The 21,543-nt window shown below is 55.8% G+C and overlaps 1 protein-coding gene across 1 annotated transcript in view; it reads left to right on the top strand.

Annotated features, from left to right (window-relative positions):
- Nucleotides 1–21,543, top strand: part of SLIT1 (slit guidance ligand 1) — a 160,137-nt gene that overhangs the window by 89,880 nt on the left and 48,714 nt on the right. Inside the window, exons 5-13 of the mRNA XM_069460854.1 lie at nt 13,238–13,309; nt 14,451–14,522; nt 15,141–15,212; nt 15,711–15,874; nt 16,914–17,061; nt 17,473–17,544; nt 18,077–18,148; nt 20,233–20,304; nt 21,034–21,177. Of these exons, the coding sequence (XP_069316955.1) occupies nt 13,238–13,309; nt 14,451–14,522; nt 15,141–15,212; nt 15,711–15,874; nt 16,914–17,061; nt 17,473–17,544; nt 18,077–18,148; nt 20,233–20,304; nt 21,034–21,177 (888 nt within the window). The remainder of the gene's footprint in view (nt 1–13,237; nt 13,310–14,450; nt 14,523–15,140; nt 15,213–15,710; nt 15,875–16,913; nt 17,062–17,472; nt 17,545–18,076; nt 18,149–20,232; nt 20,305–21,033; nt 21,178–21,543) is intronic.

Below are 21,543 nucleotides of genomic sequence, written 5' to 3'. Positions count from 1 at the left end.
CACAGTTTGCATTAGGTGCACTCTTGGTGGGTTCTGTGGGTTTGGACAAATGTGTGATGACTGTATCCACTGTTACAGTATCACACAGAGGAGCTTCACTGTCCTAAACACCCTCTGTGCTCTGCCTATTCATTCTCTTCCCACTAAGCCCCGGCAGCCACTGATGTTTTTCTTGTCTCCATAGTTTTGCCTTTTCCAGAATGTCATATAGTTAGAGTCATACAGTACGTAGCCTCTTCAGACTGGCTTCTCTCACTTTGTCATGTGCATGTTAGTTTCCTCCATGTCTTTTCATGGCTTGATAGCTCATCTCTTTTTAGCGATGAATAATATTCCATTCCCTGGCTGTATCACAGTTTATCTATCCATTCACCTACTCACGGATATCTTGGCTGCTTCCAAGTTTGGGCAATTGTGAATAAAGCTGGGGTAAACATTTTTGTGGACGTAAGTTTTAACTCCTTTGGGTAAACACCAAGGAGCGTGACCACTGGATCACATAGCAAGAGCATGTTTAGTTTTGTAAGGAACTGCCAACTGTCTTCCGAAGTGGCTGTGCCCATCAGCCATGGAAGAGAGTTCCTGTTGCTCCACATCCTCGTCAGCATTTGATGTTGTCAGTGCTCTGAATTTTGGCCCCTCTAATAAGCGTGTAGTGCAGGACCAGTTTTTTAATGTCGGAACATCACAGAGCTCCTCCTAGCTGCTAGTTTTGGCCTTTTGAGTATATTGTCAAATATTGATGAAATCCCACCTCTTTGCTAGGCATCAAGTAAACAGGCACGACCCTTGCCCTTCCAGAACATGTGATTTAATTGAGAAGATAAACATTAATTATATAATTTCATGAATAATGGTTGATTAAAACTGTGGTAAGTGCTAAGAAGGAAGAGCATGGGTACAGTTAGGTAGTGACTGAGAAGGCACACCATGTTTTTGGAGACCTTATGAATCCAGTAGTGCTTTTAATTGAATCTGTGTCTTGGCCACAGTGGAATCTGCACCCACATGGGAGGTATAAGAAAAGTCGTAGCAATAGCTCCTTTTTATTAGGCTTTAAACTGCCGCCCCACACATCTAACCCTCGTGGCACCTCTCTGAGATGATGACTCTTACTCTCCCGGTTTTACAGATATGGAGAATAAGGCTCACAGAAGCAGAGTCTGAGGTTGCCGTAACTCCCATTCAGCCTGCAGGCAATGCGAGGGGTGCATGAGGATGCCCAGATATTGCACAGCTGTGTGGCCCTTGTGGCTCCACAGCCCATAGATGGGGGCCCCTGGTCTGGGGGGGAGGGAATGACATGGGATAGCAGGAGCCTGGTAGCACCAACCCTTCCCTGGGGGAGGGCATGGCTGCTAGAACCAGTCTCTAGAAGTTGGAGAATGTTTCCATCCTTTTTAGAGAATCAGGGTGTGAAGATGAAGGCTCCTGAGCCCCGGACACAGTTTCTGATATTCACACTGTGGTCAGAGCCCCCACCCTCTCCCTGTCTCTCCCAGAACTGGCCACGGCCACCACACCAGGCGGGCTGGGTGCCCTCTGTGTCCAGGTTTTGCAGAATCAGCCATCATTTCCACAACCAGGTGAAGACCCGGAGCCCTCGTGTCACTCATTCTGGTTGGGGCGGGGGGTGTTCAGAGAGTCTGTGGGAAGCCAGGGGCTGATGGCCTTGGATTCTCCCCCCCTCCCGCCAGGTGGCCCCCACTATGACTCCCTTGATTCTCAGGGGCCCTGGGGACACAGTCCCAAATGCTGCTGCCTCTGTGACTGGCTTCTGATTTTCTGATTGCAGCCCCTCACCACAGGGTTCCAACATTTGCCTCTCTGTCTTTCAAGCCTTTGGGGATTTGGTAGGAGTGACAGTTCCTGAGACACTTGTAGGAATCCAGGGTGGCAAGGAGAAGTCCCCAGACAATACTCGTCCCAGACAGGGGCTGACTTCGGCTCTCCCGCAGCACGCTGCTCAGGGGAAACATACCAACCTTATGCCATTTTTGATGAGAGTGTGTCTCAAATTTATTATGCAATTATCTAAGTTCTGAAACAGAGGGTCCTGAACATGATTTAACCTTCTTTCCCTGATGACTCAGTGTCAACATTGTGAGTGCTCACGATCCCACTCTGCTTTTTAGGTTTTCACCTCCTCCCTCCAAGTTCATCTATCAAGTGTCACCGCTAATATGTGTGTGCTTCTAGAAGCTTCTCCACCCACCCGCCCATCACTCTGATGATTCTAGTGTGTGGCGCTGGTGTGGCATAGTGGGTTAGCTTGTGGGCTCTGCAGTCAGAAAGCCTGGGCAAGTTACTATGCCTCGGTTACATCATCTGGAAAGTAGGCATGTGAGAGTGCTTTTGAAAAAGTAGACTATTTTTTAGAGCTGTTTTAGGTTCACAGCAAAATTGAACGGAAAGCACAGAGAGTTCCCGAACACTCCCTGCTGCCTGCCATGTACAATCTCCTCACGATCAACATCCCACACCACAGTGCTGACAGTATCTATCTCAAAGGGCTTGAATAAGGGTTTTAAGGGTTAAATAAGATAATGCACATAAAACATATAAAATACCTAGCACAGTGCCAGGCACATAGTAAATGCTCTATAAGTGTAGCTGTCATCAACACCATCACCACTAATAACAATTGCATGTTACACAAGAGTCAGAGCTGTTCACTGAGGTCCTAAGAATTAAGGTGAACAGCTTTTGTGCAAGGATTTTGGGGAGCCCCAGATGTCTTCTCAGCACCTCTCTGTGCTTATGGTCAGGCAGTGGGGGTGTGAATTCTGGAGAAAGGGCCCAGATCAAGCCTCACCTCATCTGCAAGTAGCTTAGTGATGTGGACTGTGTTCAGCACATGCCTGTCCTGAGAGCCTAAGGGTGGGTCCCTTAGGGCATAGTGGTGCTCTCCTGACCCTCTGGCTGGTATGAGCAGGACTCCCTGTGGGCTTGGGAAAAAGACAAGAAGAGCTGAATGGACAAGGTCTGGTGTGTGGGCCAGATAGGCAAGGTTGAGGGTGGCTGAGATCCAAGGTGGGTCTTTAACCCCGAGCAGAGAAAGAGCCGCCCAAGGGGTTCAGGACCAGGGACAGCTCCACAGACAGCGACTCCTTGTGGCTCCTCGCCGTTCCTCTAGGCTTTTGTTGCTGTGACAGGTCACCCTCAGCCAACTGGAAACCTTCTTTGATTCTGTAAAAGAGAGGGCTCTGTGTTTCTGCCTGCCTGGGAGGTCATTAGGGCCTTGTTTCCTGCAGGTGTGGCTGTGTGGCATGTGGAGGGACCCTCAGGGGCAGGTGTGCTGGGCAGGCTGCCCTCTTGCCATTCCAGTTTCTCCTGCTCCCCTTCCCTTCTGAGAAAGCCCCAAGGCCAAGACTGAGACAGGGCCTGCGACTGCTCTGCAGGAGACAGGGGGACAATGGGGCATGGTATTTGGTAAAAGAAATGGGCCCCATTTCAGTCTTGGGGGCCAAGGAAGCACGAGTGGAAATGCCCCAGGGACTCAGTGATGCTCTGTTGGCCTCCTTGGCACGCTGCTGTCATGACTTCAAGTCAGACGTCTGTCCTGACATCAGCTGTCCTGCCACATCACCAGGGCTCCCAGCTTCTCCACGGGGGAGCTCAGACTGGCAGCCCCTGCACCCTGTCACTTCCCTGAGCACAGCCCCTTCCCCCAGCACAGCCTGGGTTCTACTCCCCCAGCCCTGTCACTCTTCTAGGTTCTCCCTCTTCCCAGGCCACACTGGATCCTGCCCACCCCCAGGTCTGCCCTTGGTCCTTGTGAGGAAGAATCCAGAGAGCCTGCCCCTCGGAGTCCAGATGAGCTTAGCTGAGAAACATGGTGCGCGTGAAGGAAGCCTGTACACATGTGTATTCCTCAAAATAGTCCAAAATGCACCCCGGTTTAAGGCAGGCCAGCAGAGAGCAGTGTACAGGGCCGGTGGGGTCAGCTCTCTGCAGAATGACTTCCCCTGAGCTCAGTACCAGGCCATGAGCCTGGCCTGGGAACATATGAGTCATTGGCCCATGAAATGCATTGCCCTGACAGAAGCAGACCAATTTACCAAATGTCATTTTTCTAAAAGCCAATTTTCCAAAAGTCAATTCACTGAATGGCCAATTTGTCAAATGACCAATTTGTCAAATTGACTTAGTTCTTTTAACTATTGGGTGTGAGTTAACCGGTTTGCATTTTATCTTTATTACAGTATTTTAAGAACTGTCCATCTGTCTCTGCCCCAGCTCCTGGTGTCTGTGCTGCAGTGAGCCCGCCACAGCCTCTCCCTGCAGCCTCTCCCTGCAGCCTCTCCCTGCAACTGCAGGAAGCTGGGGCTGGGGAGACCCAGCCGTCCTTAAGGCGGCCGTTGTGAAGACAAATGGGAAAGTGCCCAACTAAAACCAAATTCTTACAGGAAACAAAGAAATTTAGTAAGTTGATTGTTTGGAGAATTGGCCAATCTGTGACTTGGCTTCGGAGAAGTGACTAGAAGGGGTGACCTTGTGTCCTTGGGCCTCCCCTGGGCATGCTGGCGAGGGCACTGCTGATCCTTCCCATAGCCATCTCGTTATGGAGACTCGTGGGAGGCCCCCGTGCTTGGTTTTAAACCCAGGAAAGGCCGTGTGTCTCCCAAGCTTTTCAGTCTGCAGACTTGGTAAATTGCGTCGTCTGTCTCCACGTTCCCCCAGGCCGTGAGAGGCCGGGCCCCATTCGTAGCAGACGCAAAAGTCATCGTAGGATGCACTTCTCTCTCTCTCATTTGATACTTCTACCCATTTCTCTCTTCATTTTTTTACTCTTCCTCTGATTTCTGCTTTCTTATTCTATAAGGTGTCCTTAAAACTGCCTCACTGCGTCATTTCTGCAACAAAGCAGAAAAGGCATCAACCTGCTGCAAAGGCTATTCTGTGGCCCGTGTCCACCACTCCTGCCCTGGCTTCCCCAAGGTCCTTGCCCACAGTACCAGCCCCTCGGCCCACCCAGCTTGACCTGGAGGTCTGGTCCCTGGAGCAGGGCACTGGACCCATCCGTTAGGGAGATGCAGAACCCGGACACGCATTGCTGTGTTAGAGGCCCTGGAAAATGCAGCGTCTTCACCTGGCAGAGTCAGATGCCCCTGACCCCACAGCGCATGTTCTCCCACCTCCCCCTCAACGGTGTTGGAAGGAGGTCCAGCCCCTCATCACTTTGGGGCAGGGAGTGTTTCTGCCACACTGTCCCCTGTGCAGCTGCCTCTCAGCCTGGGAGTTTGCCCAGCGCTTACAGTTGTGAGCCTGGCATCCCGGGGCATGTGTCTCCTCCACTGGGACCAGGGAGGGAGGGCGTGGGCGTTTGTCGAATGCCTGCAAAGCACCAGGCACTGGAAGCTGTGCTTCCCGTGTCACTTTAATTGAAGTGTAACATATACACAGAAAAGCACACCGATCCGTGTGCAGCCTGCCCAGTTTGCACAAAGTGAACATACTCGAGTAACCAGCACCAGATCGAGAAGTAAAACACCACGAGCACCCAGAAGCCTTTGTACCACCTTCCGGTCACTGATCCCGCCGCCAAGGGTAACCACATCCCAACTCCTAACAGCATTGGTTAGCTCTGCCTGCACTGTGCTCTATAAAAGTGGCACATGTGTTATTTAATCCTCACAACCCAGCAAGAGGGAGACGTGGTTAACCCTCCTTTAGGCATGAGCAACCAGATTCAGAGAGGTTAAGCAACTTGCCCAAGGTCACACAGGAGCAAGTGATGGAGCCTGGAGTCAAACCCAGGGTTGTCTGGCTCCAAAGCTCATATCCTTTCCTCCATACTTTGGTTCTTTGTCCTTCTGCACCACCTCCCTTGCCCCTGCTGCCACTGTGTGTCCGGAGTCACGGGTCCTAACTGCTCAGTGTAGGTGTCTAGAACGGAGGCCTGTCTCCCCCACTGCACCGCTGCCCTGGACTCAGCAGTACACCCGGGGCTTCCTAGGTCTCAGTGCTCAGCGCCTGGTGGTCACCAGGCCCTGCCCTGGCATTCACGTAAAGAGGGGCCGCCTTTCCCTGCCCCTTCGCCCACCCTTACTGCCCACTCCCGTGCTCTTGCCGTGGTGGCTGGGACCCTAGCCTGCTGCTTACTGCCCGTCAGCAGAAATGAAGGACAGAGCTGGTTCTGTTTCCAGTGTGTCCCCGAGCCGGTCACCGCTGAGTGGGACTCCAGCCTCTGAGGCGCTTTTCCCAAGGAGTGCGGCGTCCTGGGCGTGTGCCTCTCTGATGTCTCTATCGTGGGACTTGACGCTCGCAGCTGCAGGGCAAACAGCCCGCTTCACGGAAATGCTACCCAGGGTGGTTTTACTGTGCGGCCACTTAGTGTCTCTTCCTAATGAGGTTTCTGCAACATTAACTCTGGTGGTGCTGGAAGGGAGGGGCTGCCACAGGAGGGTTTGCTGCGTCGTGGTGGGCAGGGGAGGGGGCGTCTCTCCAGCTGACGGGGCCTGGCACGCACCGGGTGCTCCGGAAACATAGGCAGAATGAATTAGGGGCAAAACTCAGACCCCACTCTCCGCGGTATCAGCCCCCGGAACCACCTGCGGGAGTTCGGATGGACGTTGGGAGTTCCCTGGGACAATGTCGGTGGTTCAACATTTTAAAGCTCCAGCACACGTGAGCTTGAAATCTTACAACCTCCTTAGGAGGGGCGGGGGAGGAGAGGGCCAGTAATTTTTTCAGAGTCACAGAGCTGGACTGCTCAGCTGCTCAGCAGTTAGTCGTGGCAGTGTGAAGCCTTCCTGACAATATAGTTAGTTGTCACCTACCGTGTGCCAGTCTCCTCTTGTAAGTTTACGTTACAGAAGAGCAAACTGAGGCCCAGTGAGGCAGCCAGTGGTGCTGAGCTCGGTTTTGAGCCTGGCGCCCCTCCCAGACTAGCTACTGACCCACGGGGGCGTCCTTTGGGGCAGCCGGCTGACCTGGTGCCCCACCGCCCACCCCAGCTGGCCTGACTCCAAGGCAGGTAGTCGGGCAGCAGAGGGGGGTCCGGAGAGCACACGGGGATCAGGGCAGGGAACTCCCCACTCAGGGCGCAGCCAGGCCCAGAGGAGGGGCAAACAGCTCCAGGTCCCTGTCCTGTGTTTGGACAAGGGGGAGGAGTGGCAGACAAGATCAAAGGAAGCCGGGCTGGGTGGGTGGGGGGTGGGACCAGTTCCCCCTTCACTCCACCACCTTGTCCCTCTGACACTCTCACCCTTGCCCCTACTGGAACTTGACTTCTGGAAAGATGAAACGAACTCCTTCACGCTAGAATCAGCCGACTGATAAGCTTTCTGTTTGCATTTCCTGGGAGCACCTGAGACTTATGAGTGGACAAAGCCCTGGTGTCCGAGTTGAGGTCAGAGCCCGAGGCAGTGCGGTTCAGGTCCTCTCAACAAATGCCCTCAAGAATGCACCCTGAAGGTGAATTAGACGTAGTCCCCGACCTGCAGACAGGCACATACATGCAGCACGCCTGTCCGCACAGGGCAGATCTGGGGCACTTGAATGTCATCCCATGGGCTGGGAGAGCGGGCAGGGAGGGGCAATTGCATAATTAGTTCCCCTCCTAGGCTCCCAGGGATGGCTTGAAGGACAGGCAGAGGACAAGGGAGGGACGGTCTAGCCAGATCTCAGGAGCACCTTGGAGGAGGGTGTGCCTCCCAGCATCCCACCCAGGGGCATCACCAGCCTCCCTTCTGCACAGGCGTCCTGCAGTTGGGACCTGGGGGACAGAGCAGCCCTTAGGAGTCCGTCTCCCAGACTGCCAGGTCTGTGACTCCTGACTCCTGGCCCTGACCAGGGTTGCCGATCTCCCTCACGCTGTGAGTGCTGGAGCTGATTTGTCAGCCGGCACCACAGCCTGCTCCTGTGGCCTCTGTGCTGGGCAGAGCTGGACAGTGTCCCCTCTGCCCCCATCCCAGCAGGAACGCAGGGTGGGCCTCTAGGGCAGATGCAGTGGCCGGTCCCTGCCCCCGCCCCATGAGCGCTTCCTCTGTTCCCTGTGAAGGTGGACGTTGATGTGCCCCACTGAGGGGCCAGTGACAGCTCTTCCCTCTGTCCACCCGCTAGGGGTGTCTGTGTCCACGTCTCCCCCACCCAGCCCCCAAAGAGTAGGAGGTGGCACCTCTGCCCCTTGCTTTGAAATGCTGGCCGGGTATAGGGGCTACAACCCAGTTTGCTTTAGCCCTAGATGGGGACACCTTCCCTCTGCCAGATGTAGCACTTCTCAGACTTTAATGTGCATATGAGCCACTTAGAGATCTTGTTCAAGTGCACGCTCTGATTCAGCAGGTGGGGCCCAGAAACACGCTTTTCTGACAAACTTCCAGGTGCTGCTGCTGCTGGTCCCCAGCCGCCTGGGACTTGCTGAGTGGTCCAAGCTGGAGTCCCAGCAGTCGCTTGCTCATAGCAGCAGTGGGAGGCTGCGTGCTGGGCGCCAGCCACCAGCGGGCACGCTGAGCCTGTGACATGCACGGCTGCAATCTGATCGTCTCACCGTCCCTGGGAGGTCAGCAGTAGTGCAGCCACTGGGAGCCAACTGCGGTCTTGCCTGAGGTCACACAGCGGGTTGGTGGCCTTGAGCCTCTCATCCCCAGGCCCGGCCCCCCACCCCTCCCTACAGAGCCAAAGGACTGTTACAAAGTGTGAGCCCAGACAGCCGACTCCGCCAGCCTGGCTGAGAGCGCCACACTCCCCTCAGTTAAGCCGTGTGACAGTTATTCCCATTTTACCAGGAGACTGAGGCTCGAGGGCTTAGAAAACTTGCACGAGGCCACTCAGTGGGTGCGTGGCTGGCTTTGTCCGCTCCAGGGCCAATAGTCTTCTGCCCTTGTTCCTGGCTGGGCCTCCTGTTGGGAAGGCTCAGGGTCACCATCAGGCTGCAGGGGCCGAGGGGACAGGGCACATGCAGGCTCTGCAGTGGGGTGGCCACGCGGGCGGCAGGAAGCCAGAGGCAAGTCCAGCCTTGGCTGGTGCCCAGCCCCCCACCGCCCCTCCCCCGCCCTGGGCTAATCCCCTTAGAGGCCGGTCTGCCGCAGGGACCAATCAGGTTAGAGCGTGAAGGGGGATTAGCAGCGAGAACATGAGGTCCTGACCTCGGCTGCCCCGGCCCTGGCAGAGGCTGGGGGGATTGGCGGAGTGAGCAGGAGCAGCGTGCCTGGGATGGTGCCACGTCAGGGCTGGGGCTTGGCTGCCCCTTCTCTTGGGAGGGAGGCTGGGGTCACCGCCTGCTCCCGGACCTAGCAGGGGCTGCTGCGGGTAAAGCTTGCCTCTTCGGGCCCTTGATCTTGGGTGGTGGGGTCCAGGCTGAGGGGTGTCTCTGCCTGCGAGACCCTTACCCGGAGCCCCGCAGAGTGGACTCTCAGGGGCTCCAGCTCCTCCTCCTGTGGGGTCCCAGGACAGTTGCTCCCCTTCCTCAGTGGCTGCCCAGACTTTCCGGCTGAGGCTAATGGTGCCACCTGGAACCACCTGGAGGTGTCTGATTATGCGTACCCTCTTAGGACGCGTGAGGGGAGAGGGACAGTTGATAGAACACCAGTGCAATAATCGTGGGGCCTTCAGCCTGGTCAGACAGAGCCGGGACAAGCACCCCAGGACACAGGTGCAGGGCTGTGGTCTCTTGCTGCAGAGCCAGCCTGTGTGGCCTTGACCCCTGCCACTCCCCAGCCACACAGCCTGTCCTAACTCCTCGTTTTGGCCAGGACAATGCAGAGGGCTTAGAGCAGGAGAATCAGGTAAGGATCTGCTTTCTTTAAATTCAACAAAAAAGTACTGAGCCCCAGCAATGTGCCAGGCCCTGGGATACAATGCAGCGCAAGTGTCTGCCCTCCGGAAATTGTGGTCTGCAGGGGGAGATGGACATTAACCAAAAATCAGTATTTCATTACATTCAATACGCTTGTATTATATTACAGTCCTGAATTGGTGCTGGGAAGGGAAACAGCCCGTGGCAGAGGGAGCAGTCTAGTCAGAGCTCAGGGGAGGTGTCTGTAGGCTGAGATGTGAAGGAAGAATAGGAGTTTATTGGGTGAAGAGTGGGGCAAGGACATTCCAGGCAGCGGTACCAGCAAGTGCAAAGGTCCTGTGGCAGGAGGGGCCTGGGTAACTGAAGGAATGTCAGCATAGGTAGAGTAGCAGGGAGGAGCGAGAGCACACAGTGCCCCTCACCTCAGATCCTGCGAGGTAAGGGCCACTTTCCCTCCCCATTTTGCAGATGAGAAAACGGAGGCCAGACAGGTTAAGTGATTAGCCCAAGACCCCATGATTTAAGTGGATGAGCCAGGGCTTGTTGAACCCAGGTCTCTACTGTGTCACTCAGCTGTGGGCTTTCTCCGCTACACCCTGGCCTCTCTGTGTGTGTCCCTGGACCGGCAGCATCAGCATCCCCTGGGTGCCTGTTAGAAATCTTGGACCCGTCCTCACCCTCAGAATCTGTCCCCAGCCCTGTGTTATCTCCTCAGCCCTCTCCCTGCCTGGCTGCTGAGCCCTTGCTCTGGGCATCTGTCATGGTGCCCTCCTGAGCCCCTGTCTGCCCATAGGGCACGGCGCCCTCTGCTTCTCCTGGCTAGGATTGGGCCACCAGCTGCTCCAGGTTTCGCTGTTTGTCCTTCCAGCTGTGGACCCTCCCTCTCCAGGGTGGCCTCTCTCAGGATGTCTCTCTCTGCCCTGACACACCCCCAGCCATTCTCCCCCTTCAGGGCCTGTGACGAGGCCACCATGGGAGAAGGATGGGGCACAAATGACTAGGTTTGAGGGAGCTAAAGGAGGCTCAGGGCCCAGCAAATGGGAAAGGTGTAGGTGGTGCTTCATGGGTCTCCATGCAGACTGGGTGCAATGGACTTGAGAAACGTTATTTCAGAGAGGTTCGGGAAAGACAACACAAGTGCTGGCCAGGCAGGGAGTCAATTGGGACCAAAAAAAAAAAAAAAAAAGCAAGAATAGCTTTGTTTTGGTTTGCGAGGTGGCACAGGCATCCGAGTCCAAGGAAGGCTTATGGCGCCCCCTAGTGGGAACTGTTGGCGGGGGACTGTTCCCTGGCAGTGGTGTGGGAAGGAAGGGACTGGCTGCGTGTGCTAAATGCAGGTTCCTGTTCAGAAGCTTAAATACAGGAACTCACATAATCGTCCCCCAAACACGCGTGGTAGGTGTTTTTATGCCTATTTTACAAAGAGGACACCTGAAGCTCTCAGGTGCCTAACTTCCCCAGGCCTGTGGTTGGTCAAGGGCAGAAGCAGGAATTGAACTTAGTCCTCGGCAAGTACTGGCTCTCCCACCACACCCTTGGCTGCCAGCATGCTGCCCGTTCCTGAGACTGCCAGGGCTCACCCGTTTTCCCCTGGTCTGGAGGCTGGCCGGTCCGGGCTCACAGATGCATTTCCGTCTGTCATTTAAGCAATGGGAGCTGCTTCCTGCTGGGGGCTGGCTGGACCCGGCGGGGGGTGGGGGGGGGGCTGAACTTTCCTCGCAGGGTCCGCTCTGCGCCCACCTTGGGACCTTCTTCTCATGACTGGTTCTCGGTGTCAGCATCACCAGGCACCTGCCTGCCTGTGTCTTTCCTCTGTAGGCGATTGTGCCCCAGAGCAAATCACACCGCTCTCTGGTCTATCCTGTCACCTTCCCTGGCCTGTGGGGCTTTTACCCCGGACACTCTTCCCAGCACCTCTGCTCTGCCCAGCGCTCTGAGCCCGGCTGTCTCCCGCCTGGGCCTTTGCACAGACTGGGCCTGCCCCGAGGTCTGCCTCTCCCCTCTCTCTTCCCCACTTAGTTCCTGGCACGAGTCCTTAGAATTGCTTTTCCTGAGCTGCACATCGATTCGATGCTATTGTAAGAAACATACACTTGAACCCCATTTATTACAAGGCTCTAGTGTTATCGATTAGGCCACACTGTCATTTTTTTATAAAGACCTCTGGGAAAATTCTTGCTTATCTCAATGCCCAAACAGCGGTGCTCCTGAGAAGCGGAGCCTTTCAAACTTGCGTGTGTACGGTGGACGCCGTGCCCTGGCCGCTTCTCTCCTGTCGGCTCTCGGTCAGAGAGCTCAGAGCCCGGCCGCGGCCGGCGTGTGGGTCACGCGGTGTGCGCTTTCTTAGCACTGCTATCGATTCTTCTCTCGGCCCCATTTTTCACTCCTGCTCTCTTGCTGTTTTGTAAATCCCTACAAAAGCCTTTGTGGAACAAAGTCGGGTCTAAGTCAATAAGTTAATCAATACAAATAAAACCCTTCCTCGCAGGGCTGTGGTGAGGACTCGATGGAACAGTGAATATTAGTGCAGCCCCGGGCCCCTCCCAGGCTCAGCTGGGGCCACCTCGAGGGTCCCACTGGGGATCCCACCTTCCCACATGCCCCCCACCACCCCGACTCTGTGGAGGTCTCCAGGCCGCCCCCCTCACGGCACGTGTGCCCATCTCCCCGACTCTTCTCCCCAGCCCTCCCCTCAGAAGTCGCACTGCCGGCAACTTCCCTCACCTCCTCTCCGGGGTCCCCAGGCCCCTAAAGAACCAGGCACCTCGCCTGATACGTGTCTTAGTCCGTTCAGGGTGCTATGACACACGACCACAGACTGGAGGCTTATAGACAGCAGCAATCTATTTCTCACAGCTCTGGAGGTGGGAAATCCAAGGTCAAGGTGCTGGCAGATTCACTGTGTGGTGAGGCTGCTTCCCGGTTCACAGATGGCGCCTTCCTGCTGTCCTCACGGGGTGGGTGGGACCAGGCAGCTCTTGGGGCCTCTTTCATAAGGGCACTAATTCCCTTATAAGGGTGGAGCCCTCGTGGCCTAATCCCCTCCCACAGGCCCCACCTCTTAGTACCAGCACTTTGGGGATTAGGTTTCGACGGTGAATTTGGGGCAGACACATCCCTGCACATCCCCCATGATGCCGTGGGGGCTGAGCTGACCTCTGTGGCTCTGTGGGCAGGGCTGGGGTCCGGCTGGGCTGGGCACAGCTGGCCCAGGCTTCTCCCTCCAGCCGAACCCTCTGCCCAGAGAAGGGAGGTGGCTGGGGACTGAGCTCCCTCCAGGACAGGGTGCCTCTCTCCAGCTCCATCATTCGTTTGTCCATTCATCCGACAAATGCTTATCGAGTGGCCACTGTGTGCCAGGCACTGCCCCAGGTGCGGGGAGGCAGCAGTGACCGGGCGGGTGCCATCTGTCCCACATCTCCCTGATGTGTCATGGCACTCTGGAGGCCTCTCTTCTCTGACCTGTTTCTTCTCCCTCTGGCTCTTTCCTGCCAGGGACTTGAGTGAGAATTCCATCCAGGCCATCCCCAGGAAGGCTTTCCGCGGAGCTACAGACCTCAAAAACTTGTGAGTACAGGCCTGGGAGGAAGAAGGGCGCAGGGCCTCCAGGCCACTCCCCGCAGCATCCTCTAGGGCCTGTCGGGTGTCCCAGAGCTGTGTGGTCCAGGCAGCCCAGGAGCTGACCGGGGCTGTCCAATGGCTGGTGCCAGCATGGTCTTCTGGAACAACCTGGGGGTGGAGGAAACAGGCAGCATCTACCTCCCCTTTGGGTGTGATTTTGTGTGAGAGCCACACAAATGCTCACAGGCGCCCTTGGGGACCGGGTTGGAGAGAGTGTCGAGAATCGTAGGGTGTGTGGGTGATGTTCACATGGCCCAGTCTCTGTGCCCTTGCCCTGCAGTGCCCACCTCCTCTTTGGACTGTGAATTTTCTCCTCTAGTTAAACATCATATAAGCTGCTGCAAGTCAGCTAACTTCACTGAGCCTCAATATACTGTTCTGGAAAATGGGGATAATAATATCTACCTCACAGGCTTGTTCTGAGGTTTAAATGAGATATGGAAATGAGTACACTCTGTCAAGTGCTATTTAAATGTAATGGCTTATTATTATTCAAATTTATTCTAGTCCAGGCTTACCACCTTCCTAAGATCTGACTACAGCAGGAGTGGCAAATGCCTGGCATGCTTGTCATACACCCCCCCTCCCATGCCCGTGGCAGACATTGGTAATCTATCACCGCATTCTTTCCCACAGAGCTCACGTTGCAGCTTCAGTTTCTCTGAAAGCGGCACTCCAGGTAGCCACCTCTAGTCCATCTTTCTGGCACTCAGGCTGCAATCTGTTTGCCAGCTCTGGCTGCTCCCGCACCCCGGTGACACACTCTCATTTTTCAGCTGCCTGCACCCTTTAGGTGGTCTCCAAAATGTATGTGTTGGGGGGCTTCCTCCCCAGGGGATATGCAAGCTTAGGTAGAAAAATATAAATAACTCGTATTTATATTTATTGTTTTAACTGAAAACAAGAAAAAATTAAGCTTTTATTAATATTTACTACTTGTACTGACACATATGTACATAACAAACGATTGAGGCAATGCGTCTTTTTTTTTTTTTTTTGTTAACAATGGAGTGCTTGGTCAAAATGTTTGGACACCCCTGTTCTAGGCACTGTGCCCTCCTCTCTACAACCTTCCTTTGCTTCACAGACAGCTGGACAAGAACCAGATCAGCTGCATCGAAGAAGGGGCCTTCCGGGCTCTGCGGGGGCTGGAGGTGCTGTAAGTGCAACATGGGGAAGGAAGGGGTGTGTGAAGACCCCTCCTGCTCTCCACGGAGCAGGTGCCGGGTGCCAGGGCCTCGGCAGCGGGAGCCAGGGAGCACAGGAGGCAGCACACCTGGTCTCCTAGCGTTGCCACCCGGTGGGGAGGACGGGAGCTCGTGGGGTCCTGCCTGCAGCAGTGCACCCGGGGCTTAACCTGCTCGGGATGGAGCTCGGGTGGACGGCTGTGTCTTCTAGGGGTTTCTGACACCTGAGGCTGGAATATCTTCCCCTTCCCCTCTGTCTGTCTGCACCCCAGCTTTTCTTCCAAGCTAGCCCGAGCTGGGACACATCCTCTCCTCTCCCTGCTTCACACCTCGCCCCACCCCTGTCCTGCCAGACTTGCAGTCTGTGTGCAGGGGTGCAGTCAGCTCGCAATCACTGTCCTAGCTCAGGGCTTTCCCCTAGGGTGGGTCAGTGTCTCGTGCTCTTCCGTGTGGCACACCCCCTCCCTGGGCCTCCCCTAAGTCCAGCCCCGGGCTGGTGTGAGAGCCTCCCCGGTTATTAGCAGAGAGGCCCTGTCCCAGGTAATCTCCTGCCGGGAAGATGCTAAAGGACTCTGATTTCTTCCTTTTAGGACCCTGAACAACAACAACATCAGCACCATTCCCGTGTCCAGCTTCAACCACATGCCCAAGCTCCGGACCTTGTGAGTCGGCTGGGCGGCTGGCAGCACAGCGGGTGGGGAAGGAGGTGAAGGCTCCTGCAGGCAGGGGCCAGCCAGGGGGAGGCCTCAGTGGAGTTGCAGGGGGAGGAGGTGGTCTAAACTTGCAGAGCATGCAATGTCATTGATATGTGATTTTTTCCTTGGAAAACAAATGATTTGCTTTTGTATTTGAAAATGAGTCAGGTGGTTTGTGGCAGTGATTCTGTGAGCTCATGAGATCCACAGATATTTGCTGGGCACACTGCAGCCACAGGTGTGTCCGGAGCATGCTGAGGGCAGGGGACGCTGCCAGGGTCTTCACTGTGCTGTGAATCTCCCGGGCTGGAGCTGAGCCGCAGCTGACTGAGCATAGATCGTGTTCGGGCTGAACTCGGCACTGGGGGGTTGGCCTCGTGCCGGCGTGGGGGGTTTCCTGCTGTCTGGCTGGGGCTGGGGGGGGGGTGGTACAGCTAGGTTGAGAGCCACCCTGTCCTCCTGCAGCCGCTTGCACTCCAACCACCTGTTCTGCGACTGCCACCTGGCCTGGCTCTCGCAGTGGCTGAGGCAGCGGCCAACCATCGGGCTCTTCACCCAGTGCTCAGGCCCCGCCAGCCTGCGTGGCCTTAATGTGGCCGAGGTCCAGAAGAGTGAGTTCAGCTGCTCAGGTGGGTGCAGGCCCTTGCCCAGCTCTCAATTGCTCAGCGTCACCTGCCTCACTCATTTCTACCTCCTGTCCCCACTTTATTCCCTCCCATTCCCACCTGTAACCACATTAACCTCCTGGCCCCGCCCATTACGTCCTGGCTCCACCCATCACCTCCTGGCCCCGCCCATCACCTCCTGGCCCTGCCCATGGCCTTTTTCTCTACCTATCATTTCTTGCCTCCTGTCCTTTCCCCCTCTTCCGCCCACTGCCTCCTCCACCCTCAGTCCCCTTCTGTCCCACCCTCTGCTCTTTCCGTATCTGTCCAGTGCTTCCTCCCGTTTCTTCCTGGCCTCTCACCCACTCCCCACCCCTCCAGACCCCTTGCTCCTGCTATGTCCGCCTCTCCCCTCCTCCCATGGCTTCGCCTCTGCTACCTTGACAAATCACTGAACTGGCCCTCTAACCTTGGTTCCAGGTGAGGTGAACCCCAAAGCCCCTGCCCCTTTATCTTCCACCTGGGGTCCCCCGTGAGAGCCTCCTGATTGGTCACCCACTTCCTCCCTGGCTGTGAGAATTTCTGCAAATTAATTAATATTGAGGACTCTGTTTTCTCACCTGTGTAATGGCAACAATAATATGTTCCTGGCAGGGTTTAAATGTGACACTTATCACAGCATGTGGCACAGAGTAAGCGCTTAGTAAACACAGTCATTGTTACCCTCATGTGACAGTGAGGGGACTCAGGCTCACAAGTGTTAAATGACGTGGACTAGAAACCAAAGCCTCAGAATTGTAGGCCAGGATTTCCTAGCGTATGACTCGCCCCGTGGTGCACTTCAGTTCAGATTCAAGTTCAGCAAACAGCCACCAAGTACCTGCTGCTGTGTGCCAGGCACCCACAGAGTTACATCAAAGTCCAGAATCTCGTATTTCTTTGGTTCATCCTCTGGTTCATCCTCATCCAGAGAAACTGCCACCGTCCCCACCCATCTGTCTGTGTCTGGGGAGGGAGGTGCCGATGCGGGACACCCTGAGGCCACATCCCCCTGTTTCTGCAGGCCAGGGGGAGGCAGGGCGTGTGCCCACCTGCACCCTCTCCTCTGGCTCCTGCCCGGCCATGTGCACCTGCAGCAATGGCATTGTGGACTGTCGCGGCAAAGGCCTCACTGCCATCCCCGCCAACCTGCCGGAGACCATGACGGAGATGTGAGTACAGGCAGCGCAGGGCAGGGCAGGGCAGGGCATGCCCTAGAACTCAGGCCCCGCCGGCTGGGGCCTCAGCCCCAGTTTGCCTCTCTCGGCTGACCTCTCTGAAGGGCTGGGCAGGAGGCGTCCCTCTGTGATCCGTCTGTCTAGCCCAGCTGAGTTCACTAGAATCAGTTTCTTAGCATCATTTGGGGGCCCCTTTCAGCCACGGAAGTCTGAGACAGTGGAGCTCATGTCACAGCATTCTCTGCCTGTGCCAGCCCACCTTTCCCAGACTTCAGCTTCTAGAAGGGGGGAGGGAGCAGGGGCAGGAGAGCCAAGGGTGTGTGTGGGGCGGGTGAGCCCACCAGACGACGCTCAGGGCTGGGGTGACCTGGGCCCTTGTACGTCCTCTCTGTTCTCTCTCTGCAGCCGCCTGGAGCTCAATGGCATCAAATCCATCCCCCCGGGAGCCTTCTCTCCCTACAGGAAGCTGCGCAGGATGTGAGTGCCGCTCGCTGCTTCCTGGGCAGTAGCGCAGGGCAGGAGGAAGAGCCCAGACCAGGCATCCCACAGCCAGGGGCTGGGTCCTGACTTGGCAGCTGAGTGGCCCTGGGCCAGCCACCCTCGGGCTGCTTGTCTGTGACATAGGGACCTCCTCGCAGGGTTGTCGTGAGGCCTGATGGAGTGTTGAGCTGAGTCTGGCATGTGACCAGAGCTGCTTGTCATCTGTTTCAGCCTGGGCACCAAAAGGAGCAATTAAGGATGGGAGGGGGCTGTAGGGGACAGCCAGAATGTGTGGGGAAGCCTCAGCCCTAACGTCCCAAGCTGGAGCGCCCCCCACCTGCACAGCCCTCACAGTGAACAGGGAAATGGTGGCCCACAGGTTTTTCAGATGGATGGGAGAACTGGGCCCTCACTTTTCTAATTTCAAAAAAAATCCCTACTTCCTTCCCGCCCATCGTGTGTAGGAGGTAGAAGGGAGTGAGGTGGCCGCTGAAGGATTCAGATGTCTCCTCTCCTTCTCACCTTGCAGAGACCTAAGCAACAACCAGATTGCGGAGATCGCGCCTGATGCGTTCCAGGGCCTGCGCTCCCTGAACTCGCTGTGAGTAGCACGGCCAGGGCTCCCTCAGTGGTCCAGGGAGTCCCTTAAGGAGGGAACAGGGACCTTCTGGTGGGTGCAGGAGGAGGAGCAGGGCCGTGCCCCTCCGCACAACACCCCGCCCCCCCCGGCCCCCCACAGCTGGGAGAGGAGGAGGGACTCCAGGGCTGAGAACGTGGAAACACTCCCTGGTGATTGGGATGCTGTCCCCGCCAGGGTGGGGATATTCCCAGCATTCCCTGGGGCAGCCATCTTGGCCCCGCCTCCCCACAGCACCCAGCCCTGCCCCCTCCCCAGGTCACCCACAGGGCAGTGGGCACTGGCTCCAACCATGACATGTGCTATACCTTGTTATCTTTTGTCCCAAATGTGATTGATCACAAGATGTGGTGGGTGATGCGACAACAGTGTTTTCCTCCACGTCTTTCTAGTATTTCCTTTCCTCAGGGTCTGCTGTTGGGGGGGGTCTGTCAATGGAACATAGGGTAGGTAGTGAGCACGGACTTTTCCCAGGAATCCTTCCTGCACCCTCTGGTTCACCAAGCCCCTCGCTCTCTGATGTCCCACAGCGCTTTGCCTATTCAGAGAGCACACTCAGGGTGCTCTGTAGTAGCGCGAGTTCCCTGCAGTGGGGCTGGTTTTTTACTCTTAGGAATGAGTGTCTTCACCTGCTCCCTGGCAGCACTGGGCACGTGCCTGGCATAGATAAGAGGCCTGGCAAGTGGAACAGAATGGAACTCCCCCTTGGGGAGTGCAGGAGGCTGCCAGCTCAGTGCCTTCTGTGCGTGTCCCCTTCGCTTGAAGTGGAATCCAAGGAGTGGGTGGGACCAATTGTGAAAGATACCCCTGAAGTTGTGTAGTGTACAACCTACACAGCTGTACATGAAAGCCTGGTGATGGATCATTGTCATTGGCTTAGGAGATCAGATCCTTGGAGGTGGCCTGCCAAAATGCAGGGCTCTTCCTCTGAGAAGTGAGTATCACTCTCCTAAGTTGGAACATGGTCATTTGAAGGTCTGAAAGGTGAAATAACCTATCTAAGTGGGTTGCTGAATCTGGTCACAGCCACCGCCCCGCCATACAGGAGCTTGCGTGCTGAGATCATGCCACTAGACCTCAAGGCCAGCCCTGACCTTGCCTCCCTGCTCCATTCTCCACACAGCAGGTTGAGAGACTTTCTGAAATGGAATCTGATCGTGTCTCAATGGCTTTCTGATGCCAGCTGGGCAAAGTCCAGGCTACTGTCCCATTTGTTTCTTCCACTCACGGCACGCTGGCCTTGTCGGTCCTCCACGCAGCCAACCCAGCTCGCGCTGCGGGGCCTTTGCTCCTGTGCCCTCCTCCTGGAGTGATCTCAAAGCCATGTTTGAAGGGGCAGCACACAGGGTTTTCCACTCAGCTCGAACTTGCACAAGGGTCGAGTGTGGGGGTCTGACTATGACGCTGGGAATCGAATCCCCTCCCCAAGCCCCTGGTGCTCTTGCCATCTGCCTGCACCCATTCCTGCCTTGTGTGTCTTTTGAACCTCTGCTTTTTTTTTTTTCCTGATCATATGTGGAATTCATGCTCAATGCAGAAAACTTTGAAAATAATAAAGCATTAAAAAAAAAAAACACACAACACTAGAAGTCTCACCACCCAGATCTCATACTGCACGTGCTGTCTGGCATTCTGTTTTTTTTTTTTCTCTGTAACTTTGTGAAAATATGTGAATTATTCCTGCCCGTGGGGCTTTCTCTTCTTTCAACAATCTCCTTTGGGTTCTGGACCAGGTTAATTTCCCATGGGGTTCCGCGCAAGGGCCTCTTTGCAGGCTTCCATGGAGTCCGTTTTTAGGGCAGGGGAGTGGGGGCTGCTCCTGCAGGGTGGGGACCAGGGCTGCCTCCAGCTCACAGGGTATCTTTATGCAAAGTAGCAACAGGTGACCCTTTCTCAAGACGCTTTACCGCCCTCTGTGGGCAGGTTGCTGTAACAAGCATGCACCACCAGGATTTGGGAAATGTGAATGGCTTAGAGGTGGTGCCACTGGGGAGGGGCACCTGGGGGGCTGTCCTCTAACCCCTCCCTCTCTGCTGCCTCTTCTCCAGCGTCCTCTATGGGAACAAGATCACAGACCTCCCCCGAGGTGTGTTTGGAGGCCTGTACACCCTACAGCTCCTGTAAGGACCAGTTCTGGGGTATCTTTGGGTGGGACCCGGGTGGGGGGGCAGCATTCCCTGGCCAGCCAGACTGTGCCTTTCAGCCTTTTTGGGGTGTGGGACTCACTTGAGACAAGGGGCTGGGAAAACAGGCAGAGCTAGTGGGGCTGAACGAGGCTCCAGGGCTCTGCAGAGGCGAAAGAGGGAGGTAGAGGTGGGCGCAGAGCTGCTCGCAGGATGCCAGAGCAGAGGGGCTCCCGAGACTCGGCCTGTACCGCAGAGGAGCTCGGCCAGGCTGGGGACAGAGCTGTTTTCTGCAGTACCCACGCCGGCTCAGTTTCCTTGAACCATGAGCTTTCAGGCAAGGCTTCTCTTGCAGGACCCAAGACACTCCATCTCAGCTGCCTGGGGATCCCAACAGAAATCTGGAAAGGAGGAAGAGCCCTCCCAGAATGCCTTTGAGAGGTGGCTCTCTGCTTTCCCAGAATCCCACAGGGCATCTCTTGCAGTTCCTTGCAAGAGAGAAGCATGGGCAGGCCGAGATGCCCCTGTCCACGGAGAAGGCAGTTGGTGTTCCCAGCTCCTTTGCATGGATTGGACATTGAGAGGGACAGATTCCCCGGGCCGCTCCAGGGGGCTCCTCCCTGCAATAACTAACGCATGCCCGAGGCCCAGGCAGGCACTCACAACATGTGATGAGTCCAATCCCACACCTCTCCCCTCACCCCCTGGTCCCGGCTCTGCCTGCAGCCTCCTGAATGCCAACAAGATCAACTGCATCCGGCCTGATGCCTTCCAGGACCTGCAGAACCTCTCGCTGCTCTCCCTGTACGACAACAAGATCCAGAGTCTCGCCAAGGGCACCTTCACCTCCCTGCGGGCCATCCAGACGCTGTGAGTGCCTTCCTGCCCTCCTCCGTGCCCCTCCCTGCAGGCCCCACAGCAGGAAAAGCCCCGGCAAGTGGGCCTAGGGGAGATTACAGCCTCCAGGTACAGGCAGCTGTCCTGCCCTGGGCTGCTGTGCTCACTGGGAGTGGGCTCTTACGGAGGAAGGTCACAGACTCTGGGTCAAAAATCCCAGCTATGCTGTGTGACCCTGGGCAAATTAATTGGCTTCTCTGGGCCCCATTTTATATATCCATAAAACAGGGACACCTTCCCCATAGAGTTATTATGAAATTAAAGGAGATGCTTATACAAAGTTTAGCTCATTGTAAATGACTGCAGTTAATAACAATAATAATGATGACAATAATTATA

Source organism: Eulemur rufifrons, chromosome 28 (genome assembly GCF_041146395.1).
Source record: "Eulemur rufifrons isolate Redbay chromosome 28, OSU_ERuf_1, whole genome shotgun sequence".
NCBI lineage: Eukaryota > Metazoa > Chordata > Mammalia > Primates > Lemuridae > Eulemur > Eulemur rufifrons.
The sequence above is the reverse complement of the archived record's forward strand: the minus strand, read 5'-3'. Positions and strand labels throughout refer to the sequence as shown.